This window comes from Sycon ciliatum, chromosome 9 (assembly GCF_964019385.1).
Source record: "Sycon ciliatum chromosome 9, ocSycCili1.1, whole genome shotgun sequence".
NCBI lineage: Eukaryota > Metazoa > Porifera > Calcarea > Leucosolenida > Sycettidae > Sycon > Sycon ciliatum.
Genome location: NC_088651.1, coordinates 15,076,382 through 15,090,330, shown reverse-complemented (window position 1 = coordinate 15,090,330; position 13,949 = coordinate 15,076,382). Strand labels below are relative to the sequence as shown.

General features: G+C 47.1%; 1 protein-coding gene across 2 annotated transcripts; it reads left to right on the top strand.

Moving 5' to 3' along the window:
- The first annotated feature begins 669 nt into the window (after nucleotides 1–669).
- Nucleotides 670–12,980, top strand: LOC135824573 (acyl carrier protein-like). Of its 2 annotated transcripts, none has more exons than XM_065337307.1 (4): nucleotides 670–990; nucleotides 3,196–3,283; nucleotides 8,311–8,418; nucleotides 12,630–12,980. In XM_065337307.1, the coding sequence occupies exons 1-3, from the start codon at nucleotides 742–744 to the stop codon at nucleotides 8,397–8,399; spliced, it is 426 nt and encodes a 141-aa protein (XP_065193379.1). In that variant the 5' UTR covers nucleotides 670–741; the 3' UTR covers nucleotides 8,400–8,418; nucleotides 12,630–12,980. The 2 variants fall into 2 exon arrangements, with proteins under 2 accessions (XP_065193379.1, XP_065193378.1); XM_065337306.1 differs by having other exon boundaries at nucleotides 8,311–8,426.
- The last annotated feature ends 969 nt before the right edge of the window (nucleotides 12,981–13,949 follow it).

Here is a 13,949-nt window from a genome sequence, read left to right as displayed (position 1 = left end):
CAAGCCAAGGAACGCGAGTATTAGGAGTAACTCAGTCCGGATTATGCGTTTTTTGAAGGGTCAAAATGGAAATGTTAAATTTACCCAAAATGCTAAAAACATCATTCTTTAAATGCTGAAAAAACCAAAATGCGAAAAAAAGCTGAAAAAACCCCAAAATGCGAAAAATATGCAAAACCAGGGATGCGCAAAACATAATCCGGACAGGCCTGCCCAAAATCGAGGCCACCCAAAAAGCACTTGAACATGACGTCATTGCTGCTGGGGCAAACGTCCTACCAAGAGTAGATAAACAAGAGTGTGCAACTCCGCATGGGTTGGCCCACGGCGGAATTTTTTGTTGACGTAATCTTTTCGACGACGCACGCGCTGCGAGCCTTTTGGAGAGTTTCCCTCGTGCACTTGGCTGGGCTTTACACTGCAAGGTCGGTGCCCAGCACGTGCTCTCACACTGCTCTGCGGCAAAGCCGCGTTTCTCTGAAAAAAGGTGACGTAAACAAAAAATTCCGCCGTGGGCGCAGATTGTGCAGGAGAGATCCGGAGTTGCACACTCTTGTTTATCTACTCTTGGTCCTACGTAGCTACATGTATTACGTAATAACGTGATAAACGTGCAGTGCACTTTTATTTTTTGAAAATCAATACATATTTATAATAATATTAAAATAATAATTACAGAAGACAAGATCAAAGGGAACGATCGTATTAGTCTGTTTCAGGGAACTCCTTGGTCGCGGAGTCATGGCTTGCTCTTCAGTTTTCCGTCTGCTGTCATGCAGATCAATGGCACAAATTGCCACAGTTCGTCCCACCGCAGCGGGTATGAGCGTTTTCAGCGCTGCTCGCTCGTCGCAGTTCTCTGCTTCTCGCTGCCTAGTGACTTCTGCAGTGCGCTGCAGCATGGAAAAACTGTCTGAGAAAGACCAGCAGGAGGTTCGAGCTCGGGCCCTCAATGTCGTCAAGAACTTCCAGCGCGTCGATCCAGAGAAGGTTTGTTTGATTCTGTCCTATCTGCGTATTAAAACGCCTAGCAGCAATGTTCACTGGGGTCTGCCATTACATGTTCCAAGTACTGAGTCTACAAATGTTCAGCGCGTTTTAATTTCTTTATGGCCACATTAACCCTTTGCCGGCCTAACTCAATGTATGTGAGGGGTTGTCACGCAAATACATGTACACACAACCAGCAATAACTCAAGAACCGTGTGATGTAGGTTTGGGTAAACCATATATTTTCAAAATCTGTATGCCTGAACGCGTCCAGAAAATTCAAATATGACTAGGTCCAGGCAAGGATAGGGCCCATGGTAGCCCTTCAAGTTGAGAGAAAATACAATTGCGAATGAAATACACGAATATCACAACACGAAGGGCATACCAAGTTCGTGATGGAGCTGAAGTCGTACGATAAACAATCAGGTAAGGGCTACGTCTTTACAAGAAATGTAGGCTCTCTACAATACCGCCATTGAACACCAACACCTCGCCATCGGCGATACGCCAGCAGCAGCAATTCCCATTCCACGATATCGCAGCTTCGGTTTGTTCATCTCAGGGCTGCTCGCGTCAGATTCACTCTCGCTCAGATGAGCACTCAGGCGCGAGCTTACGCATGCCGTGATTCTCACGGCCAGGCGAATCAGCTGATCGCACCTGACGAGTCCTTGTGACAGTCGCTGTCGCCGTGTCGGCAGCAAGAAGGCTTCCTCTCTGTTTGGAGAATTTTGTTTCTTCATTCGTGGACGATATATTTTTGAACTAGCAGGACTCAACGGAGCTCTTTTTCTCAACACACTACACTGCAAAACCTCCCGGGAGATCCAGCCTGGACTGGTGGTGTTACTGCTCTCAGAACGCTTGTCAAACACGGCCCCAAGAGATGCACTCGCATTCTCGAAATGCACGTATGGCGGATGGTCGTCTTTTCCAATTTCAACAAACTTCAGTCGATCGATACGGCAAAAATTTGTATGGTAAGCATGGTTGTTTTGTACAGCGTCAGAAAGCCTTGGACCTCAGCTACGCGTAGAGCGCCATTTTAGCTGTCTCCTAGCAACAAGACCCCAAAAAAATGAGGGCCAAACGTACCGATACTATAGTATCGGTTCGCTTATGGTAGACCGGTAAAGGGTTAAAACTTCAGGCCGTATCACTGCTGCCCGTATACCACATCACACCGTGCCTGGCATACAAAATTTTATACGTGTAATTTCAGTCGCAACAAACTTTCGCCAAAGCATGGAGCAGAGTTGGCGTTGACTTGCGATTATAAGTTGCGAAGTTGCTCAACCCACAGAGGGGAGCCTGGAACATCATTTCACAATTGAAGGAAGCCTTGTTTTGTTGTTACTCAGAGTTTTGTGGCAAAAACGGCGAATCATTGGCAAAAACGGCGAATCATTACGTGTACATGTTGAATATTCGTTGATTGACAGTACAAGTAGCCGCATGCTGTGCCTTTCTGCATCTGAGAGCACTGGTCCCGCTTTTAGGGAGCATATCTCATCAACCTATTCCCCTGTGTTATGATAACAATGAATAGGATGAATATCTCCGTCATCACTACACATAAAAGAAGTCAAGAAGGACCTGGACTTCGTGGATGTATAGTGATTTTTGTTTTTTGTTTTTTTTTTGTACGAGAAACCATCAACCTCGAGAACAGAATACTGCATGATAGCGGTGGCTGCAGACGCAACTGTGGTGGTGAAACTGGAGCATCTCCGCCGACCTGAGGTCTCGAAGACGGCAGAATTCATCCTAGTTATTGCTGTTTTAAAATCGTTGTCTGCGCGTCGTCTATTTACCCTGTGTTACGCTTTTCCATTCAGCAGACCACTGATGTAGAGAGATTCTGGCCTCACAGCCAATGCAGAAGTGAAGAAAATGATTGCAAGAACTTCTGCGTGGGTTCTGAGTGGCCAAAGCAGGCATGATTGTCAATGCCCAGTGTCAGTGGGCAAGACCAGATTTGTTTATAAACTGTCTTCACTCTGGAACCTGTTGATTTGCTCTGTGCGTATCGCTTCGTTCTCGGCTGAACGGTGCGCGTACTTATGGAACACCCGCATGTGTCCGTGTGCATATGCGTGTGTGGGCGTGTGCATTCATCTTTACGGCTGTGCTTGTGCGGGCACGTGTATGTATGTGCGTGCTCGCGCGCACGCGCGCGTGTGTGTGTGTGTGTGTGTGTAGGTCACAGAGGAAGCCAAATTCATTGACGATCTCGGTCTAGACAGCCTCGATGCGGTCGAGATTGTCATGGCTTTGGAGGATGAATTCGGTGAGTTTCACCAAAGCTACTAATAAAACAATTCATGCCAACATAATACCATAATGAATTTATGAAATAAAATAATTTTTTGAGACCCTCTACAGACTACGGACATAGAACATCCAGTACAGAATCACATAAAACCTAAAAGGCAACATTTTTCCACGCCTGCATTCAGACTACACATTTGACATGCAATATACAGGCAACCTTTGACCCTACACAACTGCGCAAGGGGCCTGAGATGTGTGAAAGCAGCCGGCAGTCGTACAAAGTTTGTACATTTGTTCCACTGCCTGGTGAAAGTACGATAAATGCAGGAAAGGATTGGGCAGCTTTTTAGGCTTCCCGCCAGATTCTTGTAGTTGTCTTGGAAACTTCTATGTAAATGTGACTTATAGGCTGTTTTGTACCTAGTCTGAAGAGGGCCGAAGGAAGAATTCAGAATGTTTTTTTTCGATGGTCATCAGTGAACCTACTTCCTCCGCGTCATCGAAATTGTCGCAGTTTGACTTTTGACAAAAAACGGGGTATTTACTCACCAGCACTCGTAATACAGGCAAGAAATCGGACATAGGCGATAGTCATCAGTATAGGGTGACGGCAAAGTTATATTTTCTGTTATTGGAAGCTGAATGTTTTGAACTAGACGCAATTTCTTCGCTGATGTCGCTGCGATGGTAATTTCGACTCGCTGAGATCAGTCAGGCGTTGCAGCCTGCACATATCTCGTGCTTATGGCCATTCACTCAAGCCTCATCACTGTTTTACCTTAGCTGGGGTGAGAATGACTTCGTGGAACAAGTGGCAGCGCTTGGAGAAACATCGAGGGGTCAGCAAACTAAATGCATGCAACAGCGATAAAATTTGTCGCTCTGGCTGAGACACTCAGTAGATCTACATGATTGTACCTGCAAGAGCCGTGTAGACTCTACACGTAATGCTAGTGATGCACACGCAGGTGCCGTACCAGTGATGGTGAAAAAGAGGGCATGCTGGACGTGATAGTACACTTACCTGCGTGAGCTGTGGCCACACAGCTAAAATATATGAGCATGCCACGGCTAAAAAAAGTTCATTTCAAGATCGAGGTGATTCCGCCGACGGTAATCAACCGACCTCGCAACGATCGTGTATTCATGCTTCGTTGGTGGTGAAGTAGAAATCATCCAGAGTTAGCAGACGACAAGCATAGCAGCTCTTGTCCTGTGGAGAACGTCAAAGCGTTTGAGATGAGGCGCGACCAACTTTCAACCTTCCGTGAAATATTTCGGAACGATATTTTTGCGTCCATTGACATCAGCGACGACGAGACCTTCATCTCTGCGTGAAAACTCCCAGTCCAACTGACCTGGAACGTTACTCTAGTCTTCAGACTATCATACTGCGTAATAACTTTTGAATGGTTTAGCTTGTGGAGTTGTCAGTAACAAGTGACAAGTCACTAGTCAAACTGCGACAATTTCGATGACGCGGAGGAAGTACATCGAACAATGTACTGTACAAGCAGAAATATTCGTCTGGAATTTAATTTCGTCTTTTTCGTCCACGGAGCGTTTGGACTAAATTTAGTGCCGGACTAATGTCGATTTGTCCAGCTTTTCAATACACCCTTGTGATCCACGGACGAATTTTTCAACCGGACGAACTCCCTTTCTTTGGTGTTGGACGGAATTATTCACCGACGAAATTTTCTGCCTGCACAGTAACCAGAACATTATGCTCCAATTATGTGTTCATTAAAGGGTACAAAGTGACTACAATAACAACAATGGTGCAATGGTGATTGTATTGATTAATTCAGTGAGGGCTTAGGATATGTGTATGAACAAGATTTCGGGAATTAAAACTCATGGCAGCTCAACTCTCTCGTGCAGTAGTTTCCCGACTGGATTTAAAGCAGACATTACTTTCATGATTGCAGGTGCATTGTGCGGTTGTAGCGAGACCACCTTGGAACGGTCTGAGTGCATCGCACGCACGCACTGCGCTGCACTGTATTGACAGCTACCCTAACGGGTCACGCCGCCCTCCACCCAAGCATGGGTATGATGAGGGGCAGTGGCAACAAAAACAAAAACAGCAAGCAGAGTGAGATAGCAGGAGAAAGACAGCGATAGTAGTACATCTGGTGTGCGACGTATAGAAAAGAGAGATGACAAGAGATACGCACAAAAAGGAAACAATAATTATTTGAACCTGTATTATTGCAGTTCCGAAACAATCAACCAGGTGATGGAGTGTGGGCACCCGAAGTCCCACCTGGACTCCACTGGAAGAACATTCCACGCAGGGATATCAGTGATAGGCCAAACGTTGAAAAACAGCCATGAGGACACATCGTCTAGAAGTCCACCGCGCTCGAACTGAAATTGCAGGATCAAACAATTTCCCACGCGTCGTCAGGCAGCGTAACTCTTCTCCCTTCATCACCATCCATCTTCAGCAACCGTCTCCACTCACAGCTCATGCCTCTGCCATCACTGTACTCCGAGCTTCGCAGTTTTGAAACCATTCGGGGGTCAGCTACACCACCGCGAACGGAGAGACGACGAGGACGACAACGGTCGTGACAGAAAAGACACTGCCCTGGCGACCGCGTCGCGGAACCCTCGCCCCAGCAAATTCAGAAACACGCCAGGGGCGACTCTGGTGGACCCAGAGCCACCCCGTGGCCTAAGACTAGTAAGAGGAACGACTGAAAACTCAGATAAAACACACACACACACACACTTGTACTTGTTGCTCACTGCCAAAACTGGTCACGTGGGTCTCCCGGGAAAGGGGAGAGAGACTCGAAAGGAATCTTGGAAAGATGACTCAGTTGGCTATTGAACCGCCCAACTGCCGACACCCCCTGAAATCCCCAAAACTCTGGGTGGACTTGAAAATGATCCCACTAATGGGCTCACCACACCTCAGTAAGTGGGTGAGGACAAGGTGCAGAAAAAAGATTGACGGCATCAGGGTATCCGTCCCGGGATCCAACTGCAGTTACCCCTGCCCCAGTGAAGGTAATACTTGCTACTAGTGTGGGTGGCTAAATCAGAGTGGATCTGATACAAGCTTCACTAGCACCATGATTACACAAGAGTTAATCTAGCCAGAAGTAGTCCACACACACACACACACACACACGCACACACACACACACACACACACACACACACACACACACACACACACACACACACACACACACGGGTCAGCCTTTGCAAACTTTCCATCATCATCAGGGGCCTGGATTTGGCGAATGCACTATAGGTATCTGGTTTCTGTACCGAGAATACCGAAATTAAAATGACACCGAAAATAACATGTTAAACTGTGTAATATGCCGCATGAAAGTAGGCTGACTAGAACTGTGGAGTAGAAATGATGCCAGGTTGGTGAAGTGGGCTGTTTGAGGGACTCTCTGTAGTACCAAGAGTACATAACCCCCAAGAGTGTGCAGCGCCAGCTATGGGGTCTGCGACGGCAGAACCTCACATCACGTGACGAAATGCTGTGCACCCTGTGCATGCTAGATGCAGGGTTGTACGCAAGCCTGCTTTGGGTTCAACTCTCTTGTGGTCGCTTTGCCCCGTTTGCCAGCGTAACCTTTTCGCCTATGTCACGTGATGTGAAGTTGCTGCCGTCGCAGCACTCTATAGAGGCTGCGCAGGCAGTTGCACACTCTCGGGGGCCATGTACTCTTGGTAGTACCAGCGGTTCATCAACCGGAGTGTGGCGTTTTGCCTGTGATATCTCGAAAGCACCAAGCCCAGCGTGTTGACGTTGTGTGCTCACAAGTTGACACGCGAATTGCGGATCCTGAGCTCGTCTGTCTGAATCTTGCCAGCGTCTTAGCGCAGGCTTTCTCTCTGCAGAAGCATGTGCTGTAGTCGAGGCAGGCTGCAGTACGAATTGTTTCTAAGAACGTGCCAGGTTACTGAAAAATGAAAATGCCCCAGGCTAACGACCCCTTGGAAACATTGTTCTAGGACGCACGACTCTACTCTAGATGTTACCGTTGTAGGTGGTAGTAGTAGGTGTAGTTGTTGTGAATAAGGAGAAGGACAAAATGTTACGAGTTATGACTAACTGTCCACCAACGTAACCAGATCTTATACAGTCAGCGAGTGCGACAAAATAGCACAAAACTGACAAGGAGTACTGACTCTCGCTGACTGTATAAGATCTGGTTAAGATCTAGTTACGTTGGTGGACAGTTAGTTATAACTCGTAACATTTTGTCCTTCTCCGTTTTCACAAGAATTTAATTGGCTCACCGTCCGAGATGTCGTATTTTAATTTATTTTACTAGGGCAATCCCCACAGACTGTAAGTCTTTTTACAGGGTACCCTAGGTCAGGTCAGGTGTTTTGCAAGGCCACGATTTGCAGGTCCTGTGGCAGGCTGCTACAACCAGCTCTCAGCCCTGCTGTTATGTGCTCCCTGTTGTATGTCTGAATGCTGTGCAAGTCGCTAGCAGTATATCATGTGCTCTGTGCTGTGTATCTCACTACCAGTATATCAAGTGCTCTGCTGTGTATCAGATTGCTGTGTATCTCACTACCGGTATATCAAGTGCTCTATGCTGTGTATCTGAATGCTCTGCAAGACATTTTACAAGCCTGTGCTTTTCTCTATGTGTGCTTGTGTGTGTGGGGGGGGGGGGGGGGTGCGCGTGAAAAAAAATGAAAAAGACCAAAAATTAGGGATTCACAGGCCAGAAAAAGCCACTTCATAGCTGTGTGGTGTAGACCAGGCTGAATAGTAACGGTCAATTCTTCAGCCTTTCAAGCTGTTAAATGGTGCAATCCCAGCACAAGCTGCTATGGCTTCTGCTGTAGCATCGCTATCATCGCCTCCGACGATGGGCGTCAAATGGTGTGTGTGCGTGTGTGTGTGTGTGTGTGTGCGTATTTGTGTGAGTACGTGCGTGTGGTTGCATGTACATGTGTGTGTATGTGTGTGTATGCGTGTATGGGTCGGTGGTTGCTTGTGTGCCTTGGTGGGTTTGTGCGTGCGCACGCTCATCCATCCCCATACAGAAATAGAAATCAGCGACGAAGAGGCGGAACAGATTGCCTCCTTACGTGCTGCGTTGGACACGATTGCGCTGAGACTGGCGGCGAAGTGATTGCGTAGCGACCACCACAGTGAGTGTGTAAGTCAACTGCAAACAACAGTACCTATAGCAGAGTGGGCAGCTCTGGGACAGTCATCCCATGGGAAAGTTATTTATTTGGGGGGGGGGGGGGGAGGTCTGGGTCATGGACAGTGCGGTGCACTCTTGTGCCTGTTGTGAACTCTGGACGTCTTTGGAATGTGATTTGACAGAGCACGCACCTAGCTGCTGCTATTGCCCTGACACATACCACAGTACTGTCGGTTGTCTGAAATCACTGTGTGGGTGGGGTGGGGGATCAGCCTCCTGGCCTAGAGCATCCTTATTTTCATGTGTTACAGTCTATGCACTGTGGAGTCACCGTATGTGTACAATGGTATGATGGGCTTGGGAAAATTCTAGCCCGGTCGTTCTTCGGCGCTCCCTTCTTCGGCGTCCGGCACTACTGTATGGTCAGTACCTGTATAGCACATGCGTGTCCATCAAATATGCACCGTATGCTCGAATGCAGTTGAACGTTCGAAAGTGCGAATGCTGACTTGTCGTTCGAATTTTCTTTCATTGAGCGGCACTGTGCTCCTCATTGATATCCTGTCGCGTCGTCACTCAAGTACGCGCAGGGCATCTTTTTTCAGCCCGGTGTTCGCAGGTCTGTGGTTACCAGATGCCCGGAGCCAAGAGTACATAACCAAGAGTGTGCAACTCGACGATCCCCCAGCCCACCGTAGAATTTGTTTAATGATATCAGTCTTTGGCGGCGGTTTGGCTCACTGATGCCGTCATGCGTAGTCCGAGACCAAAGTACAAATTTGTACATTACAGCTACGGTAATTATAGCAGAACAACGGACGATAGATCGATGGGTCTTGAACGTGATGAACTCTCAACGTATCTTATTTTGTGGCCAAGTTGCACCAGCATACACACATGCACACACGTACCAGTGATTGGACAATCCTCCCAGGACTTAACCGTTGGAGTGGTGTTCTACAGCAGTAGAAAGGCTACACACAACGGAGCTACGGTCGTAATAATAATAATAAATGTATTGGATCTACGGAAAGTCTTACGTACACTGCATGCTGATCCGTGTTCTGCCATACAGAGTTTTCGACTTATGTAGCTGCCCTTGGCAATTCCGAATGCGACAGTGTCCGACCTGGGGGGGGGGGGGGGGGGGGGGGGAGTCATAACTGTATACCGCAATCCACTTACAGAGCACCTCGGTTAGTTGAGCTCCATTTTAGGTACTCTAACGTAGACAACATTCCGTAAGTAGACTGCAAACAACAATGCAAACTCACCGGGACAAACAGTTCAACCGTATTTGCCTGCCACAAAATATGAAATGTACGGGTGCAGAGAGCACGCGGAACAATTGATTTGTAACTGCAATTTTGCTGTGTGAACGGAAAAATCACAAACGTAGAAACATACTGTAGCTACAAGGACGACGAATTGCACTGCAGGTATCTAGTATAATTATGTCAACATGTATGTGTGAGATGTGAAAGGATGATCGCAAGGCACACAACGAAAAGAAAGATACCATTGTTCTAATAATTATAGATTCACCGATGAATGTAACAAGAAAACAGATCTGAGCAAATCCTATCTTTCCTTTTCCTTGTGTGCCTTGCGATCATCGTTTCACATTTTACTCACACATGTTGACATTAGAAGATGCTTACAGTACAATTGCCGTAAAGTACCCGCCCCCTCTCTAATTGCCCCCCCCCCCCCTCCCCCTGTCGACATTCTGCCTGTGAAACGACTTTGGCGTATGCAACGAAATACGATGTTGAACCGACGCATGCACTGCTGTACACAATACGTGCCAATGCAGGATGAAAATGTGCACAATCCAGCACATCGAGTCTGATCCTCCACGTTGTTGTACATCGTACTGCACTTGACAGCCTTGATCTAATTCCCGCCCCCTGCCGAAAACCCAGCTGGGAAGCGACATGGCGTGGGGAGGGGGGGGGGGGGCAGTTCAACGGTAGTTTACGGTAGTCATCCTTGTTGCTATATTAAAACTGCTGTCCCGGAAACGCTTGTTTATTGAAACATAAAATAGGCTGTTGTGGCCGAAAATTTGATTAAGAAATTAGTAATTTGCAGCGAAGAGACCACTTGATTTGAGAATGATGTTTGTAGGGTTTTTCATATAACTGCCATGATGCTTGCGAATACGGTTGCGCTCAGTGAAATCCGATTTGGGCTGTGTTTGCATGGGGCGTTTCAACCCGGGTCAGATTTCAACCCACCTTGTACACGAAATGAATGGCGCGTTTACATGACGCATTGCGCTTGACCCGGGTTGAAATTTTGCCCCGGGTTGAGTTCGACCCGGGTCAGATTTCAACCCACCTTGTACACGAAATGAATGGCGCGATTACATGACGCATTGCGCTTGACCCGGGTTGAAATTTCGCCCCGGGGCGAGAAAATCGTACTTCTGTGCGTATCTCACGCCAGTTTTGAATAGCACTAAACATACAAATCTCGCGCGAAAGTATTCACGTGACCATACAGGAGTTTTGACAAAAGAGTACAAAAGTGGACTTTTGGCGGCATATCAGTATTTGACCCGTGTCAACTGTCTTCATGTAAACGCTCACCTATTCTGTCTATCGTACAGACTTTCAACCCGGGCTGAACTCGACCCGGATTGAAATTTCTCATGTATTAACCCTTTGTGTACGGACTGTACAACTTTCGATCCCCTGGGATCGAAACTTTTCAAATTTTCAATCGATCGTAACTCAGTCATTTCTGGGTTATTTCCGAAACCTAAATTATGTAGGTCGAAGAGAAAATCCCAGCTGTCCATTGAAACAATCGCCGAAACACTCCGACGTGCGATTCCAGAGTTACGAAGCTCGAAAGTCAAATCGCGGCAATTGTCGCTCAATAGCCGCGTGCGCAGATTTGAATGAGGGATTTCCCCATCTTTCTGGGCATCCAGTGACGTGGAAACACATTCAAAATGGCAAGCGGACTCGTGGCAGCTTGTGAAATTTTTTGGAAGTAAAAACTAGTTGTTACAAGCAAGGAGAGCGAAATGGCTGATACAAGACGAATTCTGTCGAAATATTGGCGTTGCAACTAAGACGCTGGGTTGTAGCGCTGGAGTTTTGACCTTCGTGGTGGCAAGTGTGGGCTCAATGTGTTCCTCTTGCGACGAGCTTTCCAGGAAGCTCAAGATTGAAAAAATCATCAGAAGGAGACCAAAGTTATGACCCGGAGAATTATGGAATTTGAGGCGAGTCGAGATCAAATTCAGTCTGCGTACATTTTTTTCGGTACATAAAGGGTTAAAACACAGCCTTGGCGTGCACACTTGACGCCCTCAATGTGTGCTACCCATTAACGCCCTGGAAGTGGTACGAATACGGCTGGGCATACACATGTACAAATACAGTGTGATGTACTGTAATTTCACAAATTTTCGCTGTGCTTTTATTTTCGGTACTTTCCGTGCATCTGTTTCATACCTAAAAGTTCAACACACCGAACAAACACTAACACACATAGTCCAATGGGGAACTGCTTCTCTGTACAGAAAATTTCTGTTCACCTCACCTGGCCTTTTGCCCTCGTACCGAAAATATTGAGCACCTAAAATTTCTACAATACAGTGATGTAATCTGAAGTAGAGGTATCAACGAGTAGTAGGGTACCCGTGCTACCCGTGATTTGATCGGGTAGCACGGTAGCGGTTTGCTCCTGAGAACCCGATTGGGTAGTTGGAGTACGGTGTTTTTGCAACAGTGCATGTAAACAACACGGCTATGTGCTTACTGTGTGCACTTTCTATGTAGCGCAATTGGATTGCATGCTGAGGGACCAGCAGGCTATGTGCTTGTGGTTCGGGTTACGGGCCTGTCTCTCACTCTCTTTCATCGCCTCTCTCTCTCTCGCTTTCTCTCTCACTCACTCACTCTCTCACTCTCTTTCATCGCCTCTCTCTCTCACTCTCTTTCATCGCCTCTCTCTCTCTCTCTCTCTCTCTCTCTCTTTCTCTCTCTCTCTCTCTCTCTCTCTCTCTCTCTCTCTCTCTCTCTCTCTCTCTCTCTCTCTCTCTCTCCCTCTCTCTCTCTCTTATTGTTTTTTTATCTACCTCATTCCATGTGCAATGGTCTGTCCACTCCTCCATATCATTGAAAGCTTGTCTGAGATAGTTCCTTGTCTCTTTCTCTCTCTGTTCTGCTGTGCTCTGTGTACGTTTGACTGCAGATTTTGTTTTCTAACCTTATCCTCTGGTGGACGATATGCAAGTAGAGAAAGTGTTGGTGACGGTGGTGTTCACTGTACTTGTTGGCAATGCCTGTGTTAGTTCTTGTCCTGAACAAAGACTTGTGATGGGCTTGATAGTTTTTTTGCCGAAATTTCCTTATGATGCGATAGTTCCCGCTTTCTTTTCTGTTTTTTTTTCCTTTTTATTGCCTTCTTAATTTTTAGAATTCTTAGGACGTTTCACTCACTCAAGTAGTAATCAATATTAATTTTTTCTCTGTGCAATTGCGTGCTTGTCTGTCCTGTTGGCTTTACGCTAGTATTGTAATGAGCCCTTTGCGCATGGCCAGATATGGATTGGACGAGTAATGCACGCGAGTACGCCGCGATCAGGGATGACTTGTTCAACACCCCACCCGGACGACCACGCCTAGGTGGCTGTGCGAGTTGTTTGTGGTACAGAGTACGTCGTTGCGCAGCGGGCTTGTGCTGCTAAGTACCATGGCAAGGGTGTGTGTGGGAGAAGGGCGGGGTGCAGCGACAGAGTAACTTCGGGCCCTGTTTACATGTGAAAATACGCCTGTGGTGGGTCGTGCTCTAGCTTTCGATATGCCCCCTCTTATACGTGACGTGCTATCACTAGAGATTGTTTCAACAGTGCATAATCCCCCAGAGTGCACAACTTCACTTGTCAGATCTGGGACGGCGAAATTCGTGTTGCACGGCATAGTATGACATGAGGGGTAGGGGAAGTGTGGACCGTGGTGAACCGCATGGACGGAATGACGCAAGTCCGACCCAAAAAAATTACGTACATCACGGATTACACCGTCCCACAACCCCATGCCAGTTGCGCACTCTGGGGGATTAAGGACTCTTGATCGTACGGTATGTTTACAATGGGCGCTTTCGATTACACGTTTACACAATTCTGGAACTGTTTTTTTAAATTCTGGAATGACCAGAATGAGCGTATTCCGGCCTTGTAAACGAACGACCGGAATTCGCAACGCATTTTATTCATGTCATGTCATAAACGAAATTGATGAATCGCAAAAAGAGATCACGTACACCCTCGCGATCGATCGCGCGCATGTGGACCTAGCATCACGCACCCGCCGGCCAGGGAGGCTCGTCGCGCGCTTGAGTCGTGACCAAACCGGTACCACGCTGACAGTGCAATTCTGGCGCCAGAATTAGAGAAATTCCGCCTTCTCTTCAGAATTGATGGATTCGACGGAATTGGATAAAATCAATTCTAACGACGGAGTCTGTCACTTTTTGTGTAATCGAACTGTGCATCAACAATAACTAATTCTA